The sequence below is a fragment of the Dasypus novemcinctus genome, chromosome X, assembly GCF_030445035.2.
Source record: "Dasypus novemcinctus isolate mDasNov1 chromosome X, mDasNov1.1.hap2, whole genome shotgun sequence".
Classification (NCBI taxonomy): Eukaryota; Metazoa; Chordata; class Mammalia; order Cingulata; family Dasypodidae; genus Dasypus; species Dasypus novemcinctus.
In genome coordinates, this window is record NC_080704.1 from 41,434,371 (window position 1) to 41,461,455 (window position 27,085).

At 37.2% G+C, this 27,085-nt stretch overlaps 1 protein-coding gene across 1 annotated transcript in view; it reads left to right on the forward strand.

Annotated features, from left to right (window-relative positions):
• CFAP47 (cilia and flagella associated protein 47) overlaps positions 1-27,085 on the forward strand; it is a 477,175-nt gene that overhangs the window by 241,744 nt on the left and 208,346 nt on the right. Inside the window, exons 41-43 of the mRNA XM_071213189.1 lie at positions 8,160-8,246; positions 18,616-18,686; positions 20,010-20,155. Of these exons, the coding sequence (XP_071069290.1) occupies positions 8,160-8,246; positions 18,616-18,686; positions 20,010-20,155 (304 nt within the window). The remainder of the gene's footprint in view (positions 1-8,159; positions 8,247-18,615; positions 18,687-20,009; positions 20,156-27,085) is intronic.

The following is a 27,085-nucleotide window of genomic DNA, read 5'->3' on the forward strand; positions in this document are numbered from 1 at the left end:
CACTCTCCCCCAGTCCTCCCAGTGGGCCACGACAGGACACAGAATGTCCAGCATCTGTCCCTGCAGCACCACCCAGGACAACTCCAAATCCTTCAAATGCATATATTCTTATTTTTTACTTTTAGCATCAGTATAGTACCAGCTTTTGCTTGGTACTTGGACAGCCAGAGGATAATATAGGGAATGTATAACAATGATTTTGGCAGTAGATAAGGATTCTGGTTAATGATGTAAATACAGGAATGTTCTTCCACTACAAGGTGCTGGAGGTGTGATGATACATAGGAGAAATATAACTAATGTAATTTGTGCTTTGTCAGAGTATTGTGCATTGTGCAGTTTGTGCGTCATGTCTTCATTTTCTTGATGTATCTTTTGCAGCACAAAACATTTTAATTTTTGTGAATTATGTCTATATCTCCTTAAGTCACTTGTGCTTTGGTGTTCTATCTAAGAAACCATTGGCTAACACAGGTCAGAAATATTTACTTTTATATTTGCTTCCAAGAGGGTTATACTTTTAGTTCTTACACTTATTTCTATTGTCCATTTTAACTTAATTTTGCATGGTATGAGGTAGGAGGTCCAATTGCATTTCTTTTTTTTTCTTTACCAGTGGTGATCTATTGGTTCCAGAAACAAATTTTGAAATAATATTCTTTCTCTATTTAATTGTCTTGGAAACATTGTCAAATATCAGTTGAGAGTGTATTTCTGGGCTGCCATTTTTTTATCCATTAAACTATGTCTATGCTTATGCTTTTACAAAACTGTATAGATTATTGTAGATTTGTAGTAAATTTTGAAATTAAGAAGTGTAAGAGATGGGAAGTGGATTTGGCTCAACTGATACAGCATCTGCCTACCACATGGGAGATCCAGGGTTCAAATCCCAGGCCTCCTGGCCCATGTGGTGAGCTGGCCCATGCACAGTGCTGATGTGCACAAAGAGTGCCCTGCCACACACAGGGGTGTCCCCTGCTTAGGGAAGTCCCATGTGCAAGGAGTGTGCCCCATAAGGAGAGCCTCCCCATGCAAAACAGTGCAGCCTGCCCAGTAGTGTCACCACACACATGGAGAACTAACACAGCAATATGACACAACAAAAAAGAGTCAGTTTCCCAGTGCTGCTGATGAGAATACAAGCAGACACAGAAGAACACACAGCGAATGGACACAGAAAGCAGACAATTGGGGAGGAGGGAAGGGGAGAGAAATAAATAAATAAATAAATATTTTTTTAAAAAAAGAAGTGTGAGACCTCCAACTTTGTTCTTTCCAAAACTGTTTTGGTTGTTCTCGGTGCCTTGTACTTCCATATGAAATTTAAGGTCACCTTGTCAATTTCTGCAAAAGAGCCAGGTGGGAATTTGAGAGGAATGGTTCTGAATCTAGAGGTCAATTTAGGGAGTTTTGACATCTTAACAATACTGTATTATAATTGATGAACATGGGTAGGATATTTTCCATTTCTTTATATCTTTAATTTCTTTCAACAGTGCTTTGTAGTTTTAGGTATATACTTTTTGGACTTATTTTGTTAAATTTATTTGAAAATATTTCATTACTTTTTATTCTTATTGTAAATTAAACTGATTCATTTAATTTTTGAATTGTTCATTGTTAGGGTTTACAAACACCTTTGATTTTTATGTGTATCATGTGATCGCCATCCTGGCTTATCTCATTTATATGTTTTAAGATTTTGAAGGGTTTCTTAGGACTTTCTATACTCAAGGTTTTATCAGCCCATAGAGATAGCTTTATTTTTTCCATTATAAACTTGGTGCCTTTTATTTCTTTTCCAAGCCTAATTGTCCTGTTTAGGCCCTCCAGTACAATGTTGAAGAGACGTGATGTGAGCAGACGTCCTTGTCTTGCTTCTGATTCATCTTTAACCATTACATACAATGATAACTGTGGATTTTTCCTGGATGTCTATCACTTTGAGTTCGTTCTCTTCTATTCTTAGCGTGCTGAGTATCTTTAACATGAAAGTGTATTGCAATTTGTCAAATGCTTTTTCTGCATAAAGATGATCATGCTTTCTTCCCCTTTATTCTGTTAATATGTATTCTGTTGATTGATTTTCATGTTGAAACTACCTTCCATTTCTAGGATAAATCATCCTTAGTCATATTGTATCATAATATTTATGTTGTTCAGTTTTCTACTATTTTTGAGGATTTTTGTGTCTATATTCATGAGATATTGATCTGTAGTTTTTACTTTCTTATGATGACTTTTACTAATTTTGGATCTGGGGATTAGGTTGATTCCATAGAATGAGTTGAGAATTTTCCTTTGTCTTCTATTATTTTGAAGAGTTTGTGAAGGATTGCTGTTAGTTCTCTAATTTCTGGTACAGTTTACCAGTGAGGCATCTGGGGCAAGACTTTTCTTTGTGGGAGCTTTAGTATTTTAAATAACTAATTCAGTCTCTTCTCTTATAATAGTTTTATTAGATGTTCTATTTATTTTTAGTCAGTTTCTGCAATTTATATAATTCTAGGATTTTGTGCATTTCCTATTCATGATCTAATTTGTTGGCATACAGTAATTCATGGTATTCTCTTATAATACTTTTTTTTACTGTAACATAGATAGTGATGACATCTACTTCATTCTTGATTTTGGTAATTTGTGTCTTCGCTCTTTTTTTAATAATCAGTTTAGCTAAATTATTGTCAAATTTGTTGATGTTTCTCAAAGAACCAATTTCTAGTTTCCTTGATGTTATATATTTTTTTCTGTTTCATTTATTTCACCTCTAAATTTTATTCTGAATTGCTTCTTTCCTTCACTTGGTGTTGGTTTAATTTGTCTTCTTTTTCAAGATTCTTAGGGTAGATGGTTAGAGTATTGCTTTGAAATCATTACAGGTGTTTACTGCTATATAGTTCCCTCTAAACTATTTCAGCTGCATTCTGTAAATTTTGGTAGGGTCTTACTTTGTTTTTATTCATCTCAACTATTTTCTAATTTCCCTTCTGATTTATTTTTGCTCCATTGGATATTAGGAGTATACTGTATAAATTCCACATAGTTGTGAATTTCCCAAATTTCCTTCTTTATTAATTTCTAACTTAATTCCATGTAGTTGGAGAACATACTTCGTATGATTTCAATCCCTTTAAATTTATTTAGGCTTTCTTTTTTTTCCTAGCATAGAGTACATCTCAGAGAAGGTTCCACGTGTGCTTGAGAAGAATGGTTATTCTGTGTTTTTGGGTCTTTTAGATGTAGTTAATTTAGGTAGTTGTTCAAGTGCTCTATTGCCATGTGATCTGTCTGTTTTTTACCCATTATTTTAAGTGGTGTATTGTAGTCTCCAAATATTGTTGTTCAGTTGTCTATTGCCACCTTCATTTCTGTTAATTTTTGCTTTATGTATTTATAGTTATCAGCTGTAAACATTTGTAATTGTTATATCTTCCTTAGAGATTAACCCCTTTGTAATGATTAAATGTCTTTGTCACTCATAACAATGTTTATGTTTTTAATGACTTTATTGAGTGCTCATACCAAACTTCTCACCCATTTAAACTGTCAATTTAGTGTTTTTAATATATTCATAGCTATATGCAACCATAACCAGGGTCTATTTTATAATATTTTCATCACCTCAAAAAGAAACTTTATACCCATTAGCTATCACCCCCATGTTTCCCTCCGTACATTTGTGCATCCCCCTAGATACCCAAAATACGTCAAAGATCTTCGACCCTCCTATGGGCAATCTTGTTCCCCAGATCTTCCTTTTAGATTTTGTCAGGCTCTTGTTTGACCCAAATGGTAAAACAGCCTGGTGCACAACCACAGCTGATTGTTTTTAACAAACATCCTAGGGTTGGGTGTTCCGAATTAAGACGACACCCTGCAAATTAGGGTTTTCCAGGGAGCTCCAAAACAGATTAAGAAGTGAAGTACTCTGGAGATAGAGCTCTTTGAAGTGCTCCGATCCCCATCTGCCCTTTCTACTGGCAGCAAGATTGTGGGTTTTCACATCTGCCTTGTTTGAAAGGCTTTTGTTTTCAAGGCTACTGAGGAAGTATGGAGAGGAGGATAAGATAGCACGTTACACCACCAGAAATACTGCTATATGTCCTAAAGTTTGGATATTTTTCTTTAATAAATACTGCTCTGTTTGCTTCAAGTTTTGGCTCCTTCTCACAGTTCTGAAAAACTTCATTTTGACAATATTTGCAAGTATTTTCATCGAGGAGCAATGGTGGTCCTCACTCTGCCATTCCCTGCCTTTCATTTATTAACATTTAATTTTGAAATAATATCAAACTTGCAGGGCATTTGCAAAAATAATACAAGACCCATTCAGAGAATTCTTGCATACTCCTATCCCCCAAGATACCCAGCTCCATCTATTTTTAACATTTTGCTACCTTTGCCTTATCATTCTATCTATCTATCTATCTATCTATCTATCTATCTATCTATCTATCTATCTATCTGTCTGTCTATCTTCTGAATCTTTGAAACCAGGTTGCACACGTCACACTACTCGAACACATAGTAATTCCATGTACATTTCCTATGAACATGGATATTTCTTATGTAATCACCTAAAGTACAATTATCAAGTTTAAGAAATTTAACATTGAGATAAAGCTTATATTCTATATTCCAATTTTTCTTACATCCCAATAATATCCTTTGAGCCTTTTCAGCTCCATTCTTAGATCCCATTCACTATCATTTATTGCATTTAATTGTCATTATCTCTTTAGTACCTCTTTATTTTTCTTAATTGTGGAAACACATATACAACATAAATCTTCCCATCCTAACCCTCCAAAGTATAGCATTTAATGGGATTAATACATTCAAAATGGTCCAGTATCTGCACCACCATCCATTATTAGAACTTTACATTGACCCCTATCAGAAACACTACACTCATTTTGCATGAACTCCCTATTGTCCCTGCTCCCAACTCCTGGAAACCTCTACTCTACTTTCCATTCTCTATGAATGTGCATTATTCTGATATTTTCTTTGTGGTTACCATGGGGCTTGAATTAAACATCTTAAATCCATAAAATTCTTGTTTGCTTTGATACAGACATAACTTCACTAGCATATATAAACTATGTCACTATACCCCTCCTGTTTTAGTTTCTGAAAGCCACTGGGAGCAATATACCAGAAATGGGTTTGCTTTTATAATGGGAATTTATTAGGTTAAAAGCTTACAGTCCCAAGGCTGCAAAAAATATCCAAATCAAGGCATCAAACGAAGCTGTCTCCCTGAGGGTCCGCTGCTGGTGATCCTGGACTCCTGCCATGTGGGCAGGGCATAATGGCAGCTCTTTCACCTCTGCCTTCTCCTCTATGTTCGCTTTCTCCCCAAGCTCAGCCATGGGTGATCAGTCACATGGCTTGTCTCTCCCCTCCTCTCAGGCCTGTATCTTTCAGCTTCTAGGTAAAGTGAATTACTCGGCTCCTGGGGCCTTCTCTCCCATCTGCTTTCTTCTTTGTCTCGGCAGCTTTTTTCTAGGTCTGAGACTTTTATTCCTTAATTTATAAAGGACTCCATAAGAGGATTATGATCCACCCTGGGTCCTGCAATCTAACCAGAGGAGGTTAACTGAAGCAATCTAATCAAAAGGTCCCATCTACAAAGGGCTTATGGACACAAAAATAGATTTGTTTTAAGAGCAGGATTTTGTAGGGTCCACAAAAGACTCAAACTAGTCCCACCTTTATGTAGGTCTTGTCAAAAATTGCATGTTTATACATTGTGGGTCCAAAACCATTGGTTTACCATTATGTTTTAAAGAGGTAGAGTAGAGTTACTGGTATTTATATTTACCCATGCCATTATCTTTACTCATGATCTTCATTTCTTCATGTGTTCTTTTCTTTTTAAAATTTTTTTTTGTCTTTATCTATTTTTTAATGTTACATTAAAAAAATATGAGGTCCCCATATACCCCCCCACCCCCCTGTCCATTCCTTTTAACCTGCCCTGCTTTCTTTTATTGGTAGTCTTGTTTTATTCTGTGATAAATATTTTACTTACTTACTTACTTACTTACTTACTTATTTATTTATTTATAGGAGGTCCTGGGGTTTGAACCTGGGACCTTGTACATGGGAGGCAGGCACTCTGTCACTGAGTTACACCCACTCCCTATTTCATGTTTTAGATTAGAACCTTCTTCTCAAATTGTGATCCTTGTTCCAGCATTATTGACATCTCAGACCCACTCCAGTCCTACTTAAACATAATCTGCATTTAACAGCATTTCAGTGAATTTGTTTGTTCATTAATGTTAGAGCAGTACTGATCCAGGTCATGATTGCTGAAACATGTTTCCATAGACAAGCTATATCAAAAACATCTGGAGAGATTTTTTTTAAAGGAAGGCCCTGAGACCCATGCCAGATGTAGCAAATCATAATTCATGCAGGTAGAACCTTGGGAATCTGCATTTTGAACACTTTCCCAGGGTGTTTGTTAAGAGCACTGAAGTGTGAGAACTACTGAATTAGAAATAGAAGTAATCAAGTAGGACTTTTTTTTTTTCATTTTAACTGGCAGTTTGTAGTTCAGTTTTATAATTAGCGTTTCTACATAGTTTAATGCCATGATGTCTATTTTAATTAAGCAGGTAATCATCAAACAGAAACATATGGAATGCTATTTTATCTCAAAAATGGGACATGCACAGTGTCAGAAAGAACTAATATTTTCATATTGGCATGGTCTTTTGATTTGTAGGTCAAATCTTCTTACGTTTGGACTTTTTTTTAGCCATAACAGATTATCAGCAAAATAAATTATCCCTATGAAATCACCTTGGATTTATGGAAATTTAAAGAAATATTGGAAGTTTTTCTATTTCAAATTTTATGAAATTTAAATGATAATTTAGTGCTTGGTTTAAAATTTCAGTTATTCTCTGGAGAGAAACTCTTCTCTATGTATTTGGTGTTTGCCTAATTGTAAATTTATAATAGCATAGATGCATCTGGAAGTCTATCAGAAGTCTTACATAGTTCATAGATTACCTTTTACTATAGTAATTTTTTTTATTTTTCGGTAAGTAATATTGTTATAATTCCTTTTACCTAATAGGAAAGGATCATGATTATCAAATTACAACTAAAGGGTAGGATCTAATGTTAGGAATCAAATGTTGGGGTTTATGACAATGCTGCATTTTAGTTTGTGTATACAGTTGTGTGTGAGTTTTATCATGATTAAATCATATCTGATTACTTTTATTGCTGGACTGTTTTTTATTGTAAAGCTTTAGTTTTAGGACCTCAATAACTGTTCCATGAAAAAAAAAGGTTTCTTTTGACAAAATTTGGCGAAGACTGTTCTGAACAAAGTTACCAGGTTCTGTTCACCACTGTGAATAAAATAAGCCATTCCTACCTTGACTCTTCATGACACCTTGTGTTTCCTTCTAGGATATCATTTCCACACTATCCTATCACTGCAATATGGGCCATCTAAGGTTGGGATCATAACATATTCCTGATTGCATCCCCCGCCATGATGGCTCCCTTGTCTGTTTGCTTGTTGTTTTTGTTTGTTGTTTTTGCTCATTGTCTACTCGTTGTTTGTCTTCTTAGGAGATACCGGGAACTGAACTTGGGACCTCCTATGTGGCAGGCAGGCGCTCAACTGCTTGAGCGACATCTGCTCCCCTCCTGATTATATTTTCATGCCCCTAGTTCAGTGCCTGAACCATAATGGAGTTTCTATAACTGTTGAATGAAATTAACATTGTCATAGAAGAAGGAATGTATTGCTGTGTAATTCTACAAGAAAGCAACTTATTAATACACAGACTAAAATCTATGCATTAGATCAGTGTGTGATTTCCTCTTTGCTCTGGAAAATAATTTAGGCAGACATTTATGTTCTAAATTATCTTACTGAGAGAAGTTAGTATTGCCTTTCCACATAAAAAAAAATTGTATTTCCCATATTTCCACTCCAGGAATTTCTCTTCTAACTTATATTTTCATTTGAAGAATAAGAGCACTTGGATGTCTTATACTGCAATTTATTCTAATTATCTTTTAATGAATGAAGAAAAAACATTTTAAAGGTAGATTATTTTGTGGTCATTTCAATTTTGGTGCAGTAGAATTCAACATATTTCTTGCTTCATTTATTTCAGTGTCATTTTGGTGGAATCCTCAACATTTGTCTATTTGCCATCACAATTAACTGATCCTGAACAATTAGTTAACTCCATGAACCATCGGTAAATGTTTATATTTTTTTATACTCATAATTATCTGAGGAAAAGTTCTGAGAAATTTGTACTCAAGTAAATTTATTTTGCATTTCTATAATAATTTTTGTTCATTCAAAATCTTTGATTTATTTTATTCACATAATATAAATTATTCAAATATATTTTATGTTGCTCAGTTCATGTGCATGAAAACGCAATACATATATACTTGATTAAATATTTAAGCTTATTCCATCTGCTTTATAAAGTCTATGTTCAGTTAAGGAAATGTATAGAAAGAGAAGCAGAATTTTTAAAAATTATATTGCTTTTTATTTCTCATTTATTTTAAACAATAGAATAGCTATTTAAGGTGAAGTGGAATTAAAATCACTGTTACCAATGTTAAATGAAATCAAACTGAAAGAAAATAATGCATACATATATTGACCATTAGTATAATGTGATGTTTATTTTACACCTTTGTCTTTGAAGAATGCTTGACAGCACCTGTTTTAGTCAGCCAAAGGGGTGTTGATGCAAAACACCAGAAATTGGTTGGCTCTTATAAATGTTATTTATTTGGGGTAGGAGCTTACAGTTACCAGGCCATAAAGCATAAGTTACTTCCCTCACCAAAGTCTTTTTCCACATGTTGGAGCAAGATGGCTGCTGACGTTTATGAGGGTTCAGGCTTCCTGGGTTCCTCTGGGCTCAGCTTCTCTGTTTCCTCCACAAGGTCAGCTGTAGACTATGAGTCTCTCTAGGCTTTGCCTCTCTCCACAAGGTCAGCTGTAGACTATCAGGCGAACGGTTCTATCTCTTTCCCCGGGGCTCCAGCTTAAGACTTCAGCATCAAACTCCAACATCAAAACTCCAACATCAGAAACCCACAACTCTGTCCTTTGCCAAGCCTTTTATCTGTGAGTCCCTACCCACCAAAGGGTGGGCACTCCATGCCCTAATATGTGGCCCAATTAAAGCCCTAATCATAACTCAATCATGCCCAGGTACAGATCAGATTACAAACATAATCCAGTATCTATTTTTGGAATTCATAACCATATCAAAGTGCTACAGCACCAATGCCATCCTTTAGCAAGCACTTGGCACTTGGCAATTTTGGTAACATAGGAATTCCCAGTGCTAAATTCTTGAGAAACCATTAAGTTGTTTGTGCAAATCTTGCTAAGCTGAAAATATCCTTTAATTTTCAAAAGTGCATTGTAGTCAAACCAATATTTGTAAGATATTATAAGGATTACATCTATTTTAAGATATTTATTTGACTTCTCTCTTGGTTGTTTTGTGAGAAAAGTTGTTAAAGATCCTACCTTTTTGTCTGATTGCATTTGTTTTATCAAATGTTCAATTCTTGCTTTACTAGGGCATTCAAAGCTTTGCTTTTGTAGTTGGCTTCAGTGAACAATAAAATATGAATTAATAGATTAAGCAATAAGGCAGCATTATAGATACCATAGGGATAGGGGATTTTAGGTATTTTTGTTAATTTCTTTGTAGAAATGAAATGCTGGTATTGCTAAACATTTCAGTAAACAGTACTTGAGTTATATCTTTTCAGTCCCTTGTTTCTTCTTGATTAAGTGGCTGCTTTGTGATCATAGATTTTGCCTAAATTGCCTTGAAAAAATATCACCACATTAATTGTGAATGATTTATATTATCACATATTTAACTAGAGTCAAACTTCAAGAACAATGTTGTAGCTATCTGTGAGAATAAGTAACTAAAATTGAATCAGTTTAACAACCAGCACAATTGAATCTACTTTCACGATATGGGATGCGGTATAAGAAATCTGGATGACAAAATGTAACATGTTTTTCCTTTATATAATGTTTTGGAATGGGTTTGATTCTGTTCAAATTCTAGAACTGATTCGATCTGACACACATCCTTGTGTGTCAGAATTGCATGGTATGCTTACCAAGCTGAAATCAAAATGGATTGAACAAGGAGAAAGACATTTATAATTCGGTTATGACAGAAAAGGAAACCTTGGAAATTCTCATTTTAAAAAATAACCAACTTACCATGAAGTACAGTTTAGGAAGTGTGTCCACCCTGTCTCTAACAGTGTTAATTATTCTTTCTCCTATAGTTTCTTCCATTTACACTTATAATGCTGTAGTTTCTCAGATGCATTAAATGTTAAAAAGCAGGGGAACATGGTACAACACAGAAGGGTCAGGTTTCTGCAGGTTAACACTCAAAGAATAACTCAGACCCATCAGTTTTAAAGCATTAGGGTTTACTCATACACATCCCTTACACACTGTCTCCCAGGTCAAAGACAAGAGGATATTTAGAAAGCCAAAAGCCACAAAGTTTCTCAAGGAAAAGGGGTTGGTCAGTTGAGACAAGTCCTTGGTGTGTCAATTTAGTCATGAGCCCCAAATCACTATGTTGAGCCAGAACAATCACAACCTCACCAAAAAGGGTATTTTTCTTATAATTCTGAAGAGATTTCTGGAAGCAGTTACTATGGCTCCTTTGTTGGGAGTCTTGGCCACTTGCTGTATGATACTTCCATGCCCTGGTCCATATAGCAGGCAAGTTTCTATTCCCTTTGTGGAGGTGCAGTGAAAATGTCCACAACTCTAAACATCAAATCCACTCCATAGGTAGCAGATAGGAGCAGTCACAGGGATATGAGTGTACGCCCTCCCAGTTGGGGAAGCTTCCAAGAAACACCACATAGCACTTCTGATTGTAAACCATTAATCTATTCTTAATGAGAGCACAGCATGCTGGAAGGAAGACTGAGAACCCTCCTTCCAACCCCTACCCCCTCACATACACATACACCTGAAGGAAATCAGGTTTTTATTACTGAAGAGGAAGGGGCAAATGGTATTGGGGTAGTCAACCAATAGTTTCTGCTACAAGGTAACACAAAACAGAGTTTCCATCCTCAGATAGTACTGTTATCTAACATTTAGTCAATCTGGATTCATAGAAATACTGAGACCTTTTGGTCCATAAATATCTTAGTAAAATAATACTTATTAATGTTACATATCTCATCTTCCTTCAAGCTCTCCTTAAAGTTTGTCATGAACAGAATTCCAGGCACTGATAAAATTCAAGCAAACAGTTTTAAAATCAAAATCAATATGGAAGTCCTGCATAGCATTTTTGTGATTAGCTTTCTTATATAACCTACAATGTAATAAATATTACATTTTCTAAATAAACCCTGGTCTGCTCTTCATGTTCAATTATCAAGGTAACATTTGAAAAAAAACACACAAAAAAAGTAGAATAAAAACTCCCATAAACTAACTAGTTTTTTTTTTAGTACATTGTGAGAGTATTTGTGTTCTCCTCTTTTTAGGCATATAGTATATTGTACTGCTCAACCAATGTTGAAGTTATATGTGAGCATATAACTTACCTAGCCAAAGACATGTGACAGGAAGAGCTATATGTTATTTCCAAGTCTTAGCTTTAAATGCCAGTGAGCAATTTTTAAGGTTTCCTTACCCTACCACAATTATTGTAGAAGCAAATGAAGGAATGAAAATTCCCTCACTGTGGATCTCTCAGTGTGTACTCTCTGCCTAGGATGGAAGAAATAAATTCTTGTGCTAATCCACTTAGATACGGGGTGTTTGTTATTGCAACATGACCTAGCCTATACTGATATACCTCCATAGAGCAACTTCAACTAATATCTCCTAAACAAAGACATTTTCTCTTCTCAAAGGAGACTTATGGTGCTGGAATTATATTTCAGGTGGCATAAAGAAGACAGAATCTTTTTTAAAAAAACATTAGAAAATTCTTCTATTTATAAACTGTTCTTCATAATCAACAGATACATATAAAACAACACCTTTGATTATACACCTTTATATTCATCACACATTCTTATTTTATGGAAATATGAACCATGAACAAAAGCAAAAGAAATTAGCAAGTTCTTATTTTAATTAAATCCAAAGGAATAAACTGGCAAGGATCAGAGCAGGAGAATGATTTTAGCCACACTTTTAACATTGATCAGTGAATCAGCCGTGTTCAGAAATGAGAATTTTGAAAATATTTTCTGATTCTGATATGCTGTTTTTGACAGAAATATAGAGCTATTTACTCATTCAAGAAAATCTTACTGAGTGTCACCTAAAGCACTTCTTTTTTACTGGAAAAACGTAGGAACAAAGAAGTTACAGGCGGCAGACTTGGCCCAGTGGTTAGGGCATCCGTCTACCACATGGGAGGTCCGTGGTTCAAACCCCGGGCCTCCTTGACCCATGTGGAGCGGGCTCATGCACAGTGCTGATGCACGCAGGGAGTGCCCTGCCATGCAGAGGTGTCCCCCACGTAGGGGAGCCCCACGTGCAAGGAGTGCGCCCCGTAAGGAGAGCTGCCCAGCGCGAAAGAAAGTGCAACCTGCCCAGGAATGGCACGGCACACAGGGAGAGCTGACACAAGAAGATGACGCAACAAAAAAAGAAACACAGTTTCCCGTGCCGCTGACAACAACAGAAGTGGACAAAGAAGAAGACACAGCAAATAGACACAGAGAACAGACAACTGGGGTGCAGGGGGAGGGGAGAGAAATAAATAAATCTTTAAAAAAAAAAAAAAGAAGTTACAAATATGACCCTCAAGGAGCCCAACATAAACTAGAGAAGAAAAAAAAATCTATATAAATGGAGACAGCTGTGCAAGGCATGATCTATTTAGTATATGTTATATGAAAAATTTTCTGTGAGTTCATAGGCAAGTTATATAACTACATATTATAGAGAACTTCAAAGAAGAGAAGAAGATATTTTTTAAGGATATTATGAGGTACTCATCACATTTTTTCATGTGTACACTCTTCTCTGGTGTTTTCATTCATGATATAGCATACACTAATTGGGCTCTGAATATGAGTAATATATTGATGGCCAAAATTTAGGGAAGGGGGCAAAAAAATTCTGCAAGCAAGCAGGGAAAGCAATTGGTGGGGTGCAGGCAAGGAGAAGCATGAAACATACTTGTATATGTGGATATAGGATCAACATAGGAGAGCAGTAAATGAAGGTTGAAAAGTGTTGAAGCATTTGTTATTCTTTTTTGTAAGTATTGCTTTCAGGCCTGCATTTCATGGCAGATGAAATATTCCATCAGATTAAGGGCTTCATCATTCATCCTTGTGTGTCAGAAGAACTTGGCTCAGAATAGTGGCCCAAATGAAAGAAGGCCCTGGTAAAGATATTTTTGTGGGTCCCGATCCTTGCTTAAAGCCCACCAAAAGCTGAGTTTGGGAGACCAATTATTTTAAAATTAGTTCATTCTACTACACTGAAAAATTAGTAATGATTAGAATTAGGCACACCTTTAAGGAAACAAGAGTGAATCCCTGGCCCAATGTATGTACTGAGAGTAATAATCTTTCTTGAGCCTCTTCATCTAGATTGTGTTTCTTAACTTTTTTTTAGGAGGTACCAGGCATTGAATCCAGGACCTCATACATGGGAAGCAGGTGTTCAACCACTTGAGCTGCATCTGCTCCCCTCTTAACTTTTCCTAGACCATCATCCTCTTTGGCAGGCTGAAGGAGCCTATATCATTTCACAAAATAGTCTTTTATATGACAAAAAATAAGATGCAAGGGTTACAGAAGAAATTAATAATATTCCAATAGATTATCAATATATTTGGAAATGTAATTTATTAAAATACATACTTTTTCTTTATCACAATACATAATAAGACCTAATGGTAGGGCTAATAACTATCATATTTCTATGTAGAGATGAGCAGAAACAATATTTCACTGATATCTGCAACAACTGACTGGTAATCTGTGATACTGTGGTGGCCAGGTCATATGTACAGCTAATAATTCTGAGTTGGGAGAATGTTATATTGCAATTAAAATTAGTGAAATAAAGGTGAAACTTTTTCTCTACTCAAATTCACTGATCCACTCTGTCCTAGGTTTAGCTTCTTCTCAACTGCTAGGGGCTAAAATGGTGCAAAAAGCAGCAATCATCCCATTGTTACACTTCTTCAGGTGCCCACTGGTCTCATTTTTGATGAACTTCTGGACACATAGGTGATGAAATGAATCTAAAACATGACCCTCTCATATTCCTTCCCATGATGCATAAAACCTAGACTAGAACCAGATATTTTGCTCTCTGGTTTGGATGCAGTCCTATTTGCCTTTGCTGGACTAATTACATAAGGATTTTTGCTAAAGGCCCTCCTAAACCTTTTAGGAAAGGTTTGTGTAGGAGGTCACTATTGCAGTTAAGTTATTCGTGCCTTTATTAGTCAGCCAAAGAGATGCTAATGCAAAGTCCCAAAACTCTGTTGGCTTTTATAAAGGGTATTTATTTGGGGTTGAAGCTTGCAGTTACCAAGCCCTAAAGGTACCATAAAAGGTACTTTCTCATGAGTTTATATGGCTACGAGTTTCTAAAAAAGAGTCTGGAGGCTGGCAGAAGGATTGCCCTCATGCACAACTGAGCAGAGTCAGAGAGACAGATAAAGCAGATACAACCCCGAGATATCGGTTCCTTCGAGGGCTAAAGAGACCCATGGGAGTTATGGTCATGGCCGATGGGGTTAAATACCAGGTCAGATGGCCCCTTTTTGGAACTGGTGTTTATGTGTGATGAATCTGGACTCAGATGGGATCTTCCTTCATAAGACTTTCATGCTAAGGTGATGGAGGTGCAGTTAATGTTGGGGTTTAAGATATATTTAGCGGATTTGAATCTCTGGACTGACAATGTGATAGCCAGGTCCTGAGCCTCAACAGACTCCAGCACCTACAATATGATTTATTGGACTTATCACACTCAGCTAAGATGGAGTTGAAGAAGGACAACCACCACACCATGGAGCCTAGAGTGATTACAACTGAAAGTGGGAGGATTGCATCCAACATCCATGTGGAATCTGAGCCTCCTCTTGACATAGAGGTGCAATGGACACAACCAATCCAATGTCCACATAGAAGAGGTGGCATTGGATTGGGAAAAGTGGACATGGTGACTGATGGGTATGGGGAAAGGCAGGAAGAGATGAGAGGTGGAGGCGTCTTTGGGACATGGAGCTGCCCTGGATGGTGCTTCAGAGGCAATCACCGGACATTGTAAATCCTCACAGGGCCCACTGGATGGAATGGAGGAGAGTATGGGCCATGATGTGAACCATTGACTATGAGGTGCAGAGGTGACCAAAGATGTACTTACCAAATGCAATGAATGTGTCATGATGATGGGAATGAGTGCTGCTGGGGGGGGGGGGGAGAGGTGGGGTGGGGGGGGGTGGGGTTGAATGGGACCTCACATATATATTTTTAATGTAATATTATTACAAAATCAATAAAAAAAAAATGTAAAAAAAAAAAAAAAAAAGGTACTTTCTCACCCAAAGTCTGTTGCCATGTGTTGACACAAGATGGCGGGCGATGTCTGCGAGGGTTCAGCCTTCTTCCTTCCTCTCGAGGCTCTGTGGTCCCAGCTTCTTCCAATCTCAGCCATAGGCTGGCATAAGGCTGGTCACTTTCCCTGAGGCTCATTTCTTTCCTGTCTCAGTTGCTCTGTTCTCACCACTAGGTCAGCTTTAAACTATCAGGCTTATCTCTCTTCCCAGGGCTGTGTCTTTGGAGCGCTTTCTCTTCCTGCTTACCGCTTCTGTGTTCTGCTTCTCCGTATATTTACTTCTGTGTGAGCATCTATTTTATTCCCAAGGGGGCTGGGACTCAACACTGAATCACACTCTAATGTTGGGGTTGGATCAGAGCCTTAATCTTAATGTAATTTAATCAGACATTTCAGCTGAATCTAATACAATCAAAGGGTTATCACGCCAGGGGAACTGACAGTTTACAAACCTAATCTATATTTCTTTTTGGAATTCATAAATAATATCAAACTTCTATACTCCACCCTCTGAATTCCAGAAGTCATTTCAATATTAAAAAAAACAAACTTAAATTAGTAACAATGCTAAGTACAAAATCATATCACAGTTTAAAGAAATACAGTTGAGTCTTGAGGCAAAGTCCCACCTGGCAGTAGATCTCTGAAACATTTCAAAACAATTTATCTGCTTCTGATATAAGGGACAGACAAAGGATAAACATTTATATTATCATAAAGAGAAATTGGGAGGGAAACGTGAGTCACCTGTCCACTACAGTTCTGTAAACTTGCAGGGCATACTTCATTAGATTTCAAAGTCTGAAAGTTATCCTCAAGATGATGGTTTCTTCTCCCTGGGGCCTCATAGGGACCCACCCTTTCCACAGGCTTGCCCAAAGGCCATTTTCTTAGTTCCACCTTCATCAAGCATCTGGGAAGTGACCAAGATATAGAACTTACCCTCAAGAGCATCAGGATGATGGCCACACTTTACCCAAACTTTGGGGTAGAGTCTCAAACCCCCTAGTACAGTGAAGTGAAGACAACATCCTCCCTAACTTTTTGCATACAGACCCAACCCTCTCAGAGCAATGAGCTGGAGTCATGGCCTCCCCTAATCCATGGAGGACAAGCCCACCCCTCTCAGACCTTTGGTGTGTCGATCTTACCCTCCTTAATCCTTGGGGATTGTTCTCCACCCTTTCTGTACCCTGGGGTGGCAAAATTCTCCCTGAATAGTGGGTGGGAACATCTAAGTTTAGTTAAGTCCTCAAATGGGGCACTCTTGTCTGGGGCCTTGATTTCCAAAAATATGGCCTACTGTGCAAGCACCAGAAAGTGGTAGGGTTGCCACTCAATCAGGCGCAGAGTACAAAACATTGATGTACAGATGCCTGTCAGACTTTGAGATCTAATGGAGTTTTCCCTGCTGGGTTCCAGACTTGTTTGGGACCTATGACCCTTGTTTCCCTTCCTATTTTTCCCAACTGGCATGGGAATGTTTATTGAATTTTGGTCCCACCATTGTATATTGGAAGCAGAAATCTTGTTATCTAGGTTTTACAGGTCCATCATACAGAGGAATTTTGCCCCAGAATGGACATGCTTATAACTGATTTTGACTTTGTACTTAGCGTTGTTCTGAAATGGCTTAATGCTTTTAGGACGTTGTGATGGAATGGTTGTACTTTTCATGTGTAAAGAACATTTCTTTTGGAGATCCAGGTGGTGGTCTATTCAGGCTCCAAACCCTGGTCCTGTGGGTGTGAACATTTGTAAATAGGACCTTTGAAAATGGCATTAGTTTAGGTGTGCCCAAACTGGATGCAGGTGGGCCTTAATCCAATATGGCTGAAGATCTAATAAGCAAAGGAACTTGGACACAAATAGAAACCACAGGGTGTAGCCAGGATCTAGAAGTCAGTGGAACCTAGAACAGAAAGGAGAAAACATGACCACACTCATTGCCATATGGCACAATAGCCAAGGACTGTTGCTCTCTGACAACCAGACCCAGAATGCCACAGTCTTCAGGGAGAAAACATGGCTTCATTAACACCTCAATTTTAGACTTCTACAAGCCTCAAAACAGTGAGCCAATAAATTCCCATTGTTTCAGCCAACCCATTGTCATTGTATGCTGTTTTTTTTATCAGCTGGGAAATGAAAAGAATATTCATAAATATCAAATGAACAAAATGAGAGAAAATATTTTAAAGGAGGGCTTTACTTGGAAATAGTCAATATATTTTTTACAGCATCAAATGCTGGTACAAACAGATAACCAGGAAAGAAAATCTGGCCTTTTCATATACTCAGAAAAAAAATCAGGCAAAAAATATCTAAGAGACCAAATACTTCCTGACAGATTGTTGAGCAAATTGACCAGGAATACTAAGAAAAGAACAATGTGTTGAAAGTTGACGGGTTCTGGAAGACATGGAGCCTTTCAGAGAAGCAGTTGCTTCTGGCTGTGATCTGCTGACTGATTTTTCAAAAAAGCACCTAGAGGTTAAACAGCTGACCAAGTCGTCTACTACATTTATGAGAAAGAAGCAAATCTGGAACAAAAAGCTAAGTGAACAGAATTTTTCAAGAAAGCAAGTTCTAAAACCAGTTTTGGAAAGAGAACCTGTTTAGTACTAATTTGAAAGCACCTATTTCACATCTCTGGATTTGATTTATTGCTATTGTTATCATTAGTATTATTATCATTGTCAATTTGTAATTTGTAGTTTTTAAAAGTAAAAAATGCATATTTTTTTTACCAAATGAAAAAAGAGTGGTGAAAATATAGATGATTGCTAGATTACTTTTTGTAGTTTTCTTATTTTTTAACTTTGTAAAACAGTATAAAAATAAAATATTTGAACTATATCTGTGGTCTTGCATATCATATTGTAGGTAGCCATAATTTGTATAAGGTTTAATTAAGATAGAGACATGCTTTTGAGTTTTGTTTGCATTGTTGATGGTATTTTCCTTTTTACTTGCGACAGTGAATCTGTGATTAGCAACGAATATGAGATTACTGAGAACCTTTCTTATCCCCCAAATGCCTTGAAAACCTGTGAGTATCTCACATAAATGCTTTCATTTGTTTTCATGTGTTATTTTTATGTGCAAAACTTAACATTTAGCAGAGGGTGCATCACAACAGTAGAAAGAATGGCCCTCTAGAGATTGCAGGCTGGCTGGATTGCTGGAGGACTCTGCCCACATCTTTCCTCTCACCGCTGAGCCTTGGTTTCCTCACCTGTACAGGGAGTTTTCTTAGTTTTATGGCTTCTAGGTCTCTTATGGCTTATTCTGAACTGTTTAAATCTATTTCTGTGACAAGTATCACCAGTTAAGAATGGTAAAAGGAGCACAGATTTGCCTTCTTTCATGAAATAATTATAGGTCCAGAAAAGATTAATGGAATGATGGATAGGGAAAGGGGTATAGGAATGTTCTGGTATCTATAGCTACTGAACAAACCATCCCAAATACAATGACACAAAACAACAAAAATAAGTTATGATCATTATCTTCCACACTTTGAGGGTGACAGGGATCATCTGGGTAAATCTTGCTCAGTCTGTCATGTAGCTGCAATCAGATGTTGACTGGGACTTGACTCATTTCAAAGTCTTTCTCATTCATATGCCTGATGGTTGATGATGCCGATTTGATTGACACTTCAGCTGGGTCTGTCAGCCGGGATACTTACATATAGCCTCTCTATGTGGCCTTAGCTTATTCACAGTATGCCAACACTGGTTCTAAAGGCCAGTGAGGCAAGAAAGAAAGAGCTAGGTGGAATTGTTTTACAGTTTCTGATCTAGTGTCAGAAGTAGTACTGCATCACTTCTGCTGCATTCTAGCATTCCATTGGTTAAGATCAAGTCACTAAGGTGGCCCATATTCAAGGTAGTATCAAAGAGTTTGTGGACATGTTTTAAAACCACCAAAAGGTGTATGTGTGTATTATACATGTTGTATGGAGATATGTATATGGTTTATAAAACAAGCCTTTATTTGTAGTCCAAGTTTTCTGCTCTACCTTGTAATGTGAACCATCACAAAGTCCACAAAAATGTTGGAGATTCATTGGTTACCCATTTGCTACACATTTCCAGGATAATTTTAAACAGCAGTGAAATTCCCTTTCTTATTAAATTCTTTATTAAGGAATATTTCATAGAGGTATTACATTTTATTATATCAAGTTTGAGCTGGGGTCACTTGCACTTTCATTAACAAACGTATACATCAACTTCTAATCTTGTGTGCTAGTGCTTTGAGCACTTTTGTTTGGATTCCAAAACTTTAATTGCTAATTGAAACAGCTGCTTTATTTGAATAGTACTTATGAAATGATATGTAAGCAAGATGTTTTATGTTTTGGCAGCAATTAAGGCCAATTTCATCAAAGAGTTCTTCTGCTCCACGAATACTCTTTATCTGGGAGTGAAAGGGACTTCAAGCCTGCAGCTCTACTTTCTTCCCTTTAACATCCACACACGGTACTGTGTCATCATCCTGAGCAACAAAAAGGTAAGAAGAGAATTGTAGCCTGTCCCTTGAGCATGGGTGCCACCTTAATAGACTAACCAATACAAGAGATTTGCAGACAGCAAATGGTCTTGCAAGTCTGGGATTCTGCTCTGTGAGCAAAAATATTCCTTCATAGCAGCCCCTTTTGCAGCTTGTAGACAGCAGTTATAACAGGAAAAACATCCATGTTTCCATTTCCAGGAGTTGCAAGAGTGAAGAAGTGAGGAGTCCAGTCTTTGTTTTCCCTTGCTTGGTTTAGTTACAATTGACAGAAGAGTGTGACACTGAGACACCATTGATTCAAAGGCTCCGTCTTCTCCTTTGACAGATTCTGTCTACTATTCCTGACCATGTCACCACCACCCACCTTTTAAAATATGTCTCCTTAGTCTTGTAAACCAATTCTCTATTATGATTTCTTTCACAGTTATTTTTGATATAATGTAGTCAGATCCTTTCTACAAGGACATTCGCCAAAAGTTTTGCATATTCACTTTAAAATCTATCAGATCTAAAGCTTGCTTTAATTCTCAGGTTTTCCAAGTATCCAAATGTCATAACATATACCTTGAGGTTTAGCCTTTATGTAGTTCTTGTAAAAGTGACATAAATTCATCAAGACCAACATCAATGATTGTGTGTTTTTTCAAGTTAATAATTTTAATTGTTGTAGTAGTGTTGACACTTTGCAGGTATAAAAAACTGAGACTTGGAAGTATCCTATAACTTATATTTTACTCTGATGCTAGTAAATTGTTGCACCAAGACCCACATCTGGATTTTCTGATTCTAGATTCCATGTGCTTTTCATATCCCCTTCCTTTTCCTTGACTATAACATATACTCCAAAATCCCTAATTAATTATATCATTTTGCTTCCCATTGAAAGGCCTATTTCAAATTATTTTTAACCCACTTGTGTTAAGGTATGTGCCTGTAGAATTAAGAAGCTCACCCCTCCCTCCCATACTCATGCAGTTGTACTTATATTTTATTTGGAGGATCTGTTTGTTTTCTCATCCCAGTGGAATATTGGAGACTTGCCTATAAAGCAGTGAAGCTGATTTTCAATTGTGTTTCTATGATATTCTCATTGTTTTGGAGTCACATTTAGTAAATTGGTACTGGTTTTGGTTTTTGTTTTTTGTTTTTTTTCAGGTTCTATGGACATTCTTTTTAGTACTGAGAATCTCCTTCATGGTCATCATTGTTGAAGAGCAAGGCTGCTTGCCTTCCTGCTCTTCCTACTTTAAATCAAGTCATAATCCATTTTAGGCACAGAGGTTTTAGTTTTCTCTCAAAATCAAATTTTTACTACTTGATGTTACTGCTACAGCAAGCATATTTTGTTGAAGGATGTGCTGAATAGTTTTCACCCTCTGTTAGTACAAGTTTTTTTTTTTTTATATTTTAAAAGAATGATAGTTTGTTGACTGTTCCTAAACAAAGAACATAACATATTGCAACACACATTTTAAAAGGGTGCAGAAACCAATTTGTATCTTGTGCCATATACAGAGAAGCTCATCACTGATTATACGGGTACTTGGGAGGCAAACTAGTGAGACAAGTCATAAACATGAAAATCACATACAAAACATTTTTTTTTAAATTATAAGATTTTATTAAATTTTCTCATGAGACTGTGGGGAGGCACAAATCCAAATTCACTGCTGATGGGCAGTCTCCTTGGCCAATTGTAGACTTCAATCAGCCATCTATGCTAAATCCATGAAATATCCTTGTATTAAATTAGCCCAGTTCTTGCCTGACCAAACAACTGGGCAAGGATTACCTGTCTGAGTTGACACATTAGCCTAACCATCACACCTTCTATATTAGTCTTATTTTTCAAGGAGTTTTTTATATTCTGAGCCTGTTCAAAGCAACAGATTTTCCTGCTGTTGATCGTTTATAATGTTATTTTTACTCTATTTCTTTTTTTTTAATTCATTTTTTTAAAAAAATATTACATTCAAAAAATATGAGGTCCCATTCAACTCCACCGCCCCCACCCCCCACTCCCCCCACAGCAACACTCTCTCCCATCATCATGACACATCCATTGCACCTGGTAAGTACATCTCTGGGCATCGCTGCACCCCATAGTCAATGGTCCACATCATAGCCCACACTCTCCCACGTTCCATCCTTTCCTTAATATCCTTTCCTTAAATAGTTAGACATTTTTGGTTTTAAAATTGATTTTCACCAGAGAATAACAGTAAGACATTGTACATAATTAAGTTCAAACTGCAAAGTCCAAAGCTGTCAGATACCTGGTGGCATTCCACCATCATAGGCTTCACTCACAGGCTGTGGGGTGCTGGTCTCTCTTTGGCACAGTGTACCCAGCCACTCACAACTTTGTCACCACAGTGTCCTTTTTGCTAAGAGTGACATTTTAGTTTAAAAAATAGGATGTTAAAACCCCATTGCATATTGGAAACAGGCTTTGTACAGGAAGCTTTATGCTGGGAATCCCCAAAGCCACATTTCTCTCTCTCTGAAAGTGACTGAAGACACAGAGGGCCTATGGGTGTGATTCTTAGAGACTCCTGAGAGCTGCCCCTCTGGCTGAGAGTGCTGGCCGCTCTGGAACACCCTCCCTGCACATACAGGACTTGCTGGGAGGCACTTGGGCTGGACTAAGGTTATGTCAATATTTATATTCTGGTAAATGGTCCTTTGCACTTTGACCTTGGAAATAATGGAGGCACAAGGCAGGTCACCTGCTTACAATTCCCTCTTCTCTCAGAAAGGTCATTAACACTAGGAATCAGAACAGAGCATAAGAGAAATAAAAATGCAATTCTCAGAATACTGCCATATTTTTCTAAAGAGCGAGAGAAGCCCCCCACCCCCACCCCCACCCCATTCCTGACTTTTGGCAGCAATATCAAGAGGAGACAGAGAAGCAGACAGAGGTGTCACCTCAGGCTGAAACACCCTATTTTTCAGTGTGGGAGCCCAGCCAAGGCTGGGAAGGGTGAAGCCTAAGCTTATTACAGCAGCGACCTTTAGCTCCATTCTCTCCCCACCCCACTTCCTGTTTCAAAGATAGATGTTTTCAAATTTGGCTTTACTATTTAGAGTTTCTGAAATTGCCATCTTAAGATTTTAAACATTTTTATAATAAAGTGTCCAGTTTGCTTATTCCTTTTTCTAAAGCAACTTTTTTTCAAAATACCATTTTTACCTTTATAGGTAAAGAATAGCTGTTTCTATTTGAATTATTTGCTTCTTAAAAAACTGGTACCGGTTTTTGTTGTTTGTTTCTTTTTTTCAGTCAAACCAATTAGGCCTGAAATTCTAGGATGGAGAATGAAGATCTAGTTATTATTAAAAACACAGTATAGTCCTCTTTTGTAGGAAGGTTTTCCTAAGAACTTCCTATCATTTCACTGTTAGGATAGTCTCATTTAAAAAGTCTATAGCAGTTAATATCTGGCACAAATATTTATTTGAGTGCTACTGTGTGCCAGGCACACTGCAAATCTCTAAAAATGCAGAAAACCATTTCAGTCCCTAAACCTAAACTCAGGATAAGTAGAGTTATCCTAGTTATGAGTAAATGTTAAACGACTTCACAGAGCATTCTGGGAGCAGAATGGAAATGCTACTGACTTTTGCCCTGGCTCCTGGCTGTACCTATCTCTAGTGGCATAATATAGATAGCTTCCTGACTTATCTAATAATAGCTGCATAGCATCTCTAGCTGCATAACTTATCTGTCTAAAATTGCATAACACATTACCCCAAACTTAGCTGCTTAAAACAAAACACAATTTTATCTCACAGTCTCCATGGATCAGGAGCCCAGCTGGGTACAACTTCGTGGGTCCTCCACTGAGGGTCTCATGAGTCTCCAATCAAGGGGTTGCCCAGGGTTTGTTTCTCCTCAGAGGTCCAACTAAGGAAGGGTCTGCTTCCAATCTTTCTTCAGGTTGTTGGCAGAAATTATTTCCTTGTGATAGTGGGGGTAAATGCAACTAGTTTCTTCAAAGCCAGGAGAGAAAGAAAGAGAGGGAGACTGTGATTCTAGAGGGAAGGTTTTATAGTGTTACCATCTTCCAGAAAGTGACTTACTATGTGTTGACCTGAGGAAGGATTTTTTATAGCAACCAACATACAGCCTCAAATATGCAAATTATGTGTATGATATATGAAATATATATGCAATAAAATAATGGTAATTGGAATGAGGTAGTTACCAGATATCTATAGTATTATTTACACATGAAGAATAATATAATAGCTTATTAAATATGTACAATAGTTTTATTTTACACTTACAACTACCATTTAGGAGGAAAAAATAGTTTTATAGTAATACTTGGAATTTATAGTAATACTATAGTAATATATTAAATCTTGGGTCTTTAAAATTTCCTTTAAAAGAATTTAGTATTTAACTGAATTCCCTTATATTAAAATTTGTGAAAAATAGTGTGATCAGTGTGATTAGTAGTGAGGTTAAATGCATCACAAACCCTTTGTTATGCTGATTGAGGATATAGTCTTAGAAAAATGCTAAGGTTAATTTACCATAGTAAGGAAGTTGCTTTTATTCTTTAATTACCATTGGATTAGTAACATTTGCATCCATAATTTTCATGTCAATTAATTAAAATATAATTCCATTTAACTTGGCAGCTCAGTTTATTGAAACGTGACTTTTGATTACAAATATTTTGCTCTTTTCAGAGAAGATACTAGGATAAGACAACAATCATGAAATTATATTGCTGTCAAGTAAGAAATAATGCCTTCAGTATAAAGGATTGCATTGAATAGTAATTACTTATGTGGGTAAATACATCTATTAATTTACACACTTGATTATATTTTTAATTATATTGAAAAATGCAATTACATGCTTAAAAGGATCATCAAACATCCAAGCCCACCTAGTTGGTTCCTGTTTTTATTAAATGTGCAGTAACTGCTTTGCCATTAAGAACCATCTGTTAAAAACTGTAAAGTAATTAAGCCTCTATCTGACAGAGTTCCATGTGTAAAACAGAAATAGTACTACTGATACTGCTATCACCAGTTGGTCATTTGTTTCATTTTGGCTGATGTATGTAAACTCTCTTTGAAAGTAGGAACAGATTTACTAAATTTCCACCAAGATTCATAGACATTCTAAGATTGGAGGGGAGAGGGAATCTAGAGAAGCCCAAAACATTCATGTTATCAAATGCAGGAAATCCGAAGTGATTTTTGCTCTCATGGGAATGGGGGTAGAATAAATAGAGGGAATGGAAGTAGAATCACGACCCAGTTGCTGAGTAATTGCACCTTTGGGGTGGAGGGGTTGATGCCCTCCATGCGAACAGTATGAACACTGCAGAGTGCCCAACACTGTATGGAAACAACCCAGGAGCTCTTTTTTTCACTTGAACACCTGCTCTGTGAAGTCCTGGGCTCTCAAGGCCACCACATCAAGTAGAAAGCAACAGGCATTACTGGGCTCATCTGTATGGGGGAGGCAGGCGAATCAAGCAGGTATTATTGACAAGGAGCTGAGTGAGGAGTGGCTTCCAGCTGCAGCCACTTGCTGTGGCATAACCAGCCTTATCCCACTAACCCTTGGGCCTTTTTATTGAAATAACCTCTTTCCCCCTGGTAGATGTCTCTTCAAAAATTTTGTTGTACTTTTCTGTCTGCAAACCTTGGTGAGTAATTGAGACCAATGTCCAGATATTGCTGACTTAAAGAAACAGGGATGGGAGTCAGCTTACCTGGGAAACTTAGGCAAATTGGCCCATTCCCACCACACCAGAGCTCCACATGACAGAGAGGGTGGCATTGCCAAGTCAAACAAAAAGCTGGCAGGGCAAGGGTGCCCACTCCCAGTAGAAACTCGTACAAGGTCTTCATGGTCGAGTGTGTCCTCCAACAATTTGGTCAAAGGCTGTGCCATACCAGTTAAATATTTTCAATGTCATTCTGGCCTTCCCCCTTATATTTGCATAAATAAGCAGGGCCAATCAAGTGACTCTTTGCAATATTCCTCAGTTCATTCTCCCTCCATCTTTTGTGTTTTGTGGCTTTTTTTCACTGACCTCATGATACCCACTTTCCTTAGTCTCCTGGGTTACTCTAGCAAATACCATTTATTTGCTCATGAATTTAAAGCTGATAGAAGGTCCTAGTCAAGGAATCATCAAGATGATGCTTTCTTTTCAAAGATTGGCATTCTTGGCCTGGCTGCTGGTAATCCTTGTCTTGGCTTTTGTGTTGCATGGCAGCCTGTCCTGGCCTCTTCCTTCTCTTCCAGGTTCCATTGGTGTTTACCTTCTGGCCACTCGCTCTGACTTTCTCTCTCTCTGTCTGAATTTCATTCTGCTTATAATGGACTCCAGTTAAAGGATTAAGACCCATCCTTATTGGGCTAGGTCACAACTTTAACTGAAGTAACTTCATCAAAATATTCTACTTTCTTGGGTTCACACCCACTGGAATAGGTTTTTAAGAACATGTTTTTTCTGGGTTACATACAGCTTCAAACCACCATACTACTGGAACAAGATATAGAATTCTTGGCTGGCAGGTTTTTTCTTTCAGTTCCTTAAATACATCATACCACTTTCTTTTCTCCTTGATGGTTTCTGAGGAGAATTTTGCACTTAATCCTACCAAGTTTCCCTTGGATGTGATGCTTTGCTATTCTCTTGCTGCTTTCAGAATTCTCTCTTTATCTCTGACATTTGTCCTTCTGAATAGTAGGTGTCTCCGGGTAGGTCTATTGGATTTATTCTGTTTGGGATGTGTTGTCCTTCTTATATATTAATATGTAATTCACAAGGGTTGGAAAGTTTTTAATCATTATTTCCTCAAATATTTTTTCTGTCCCTTTTCCATTCTATTTTGCTTGGACAGCAATAATGTGAATGTTTGTGTGTTTCACGTAGTCATTCAGTT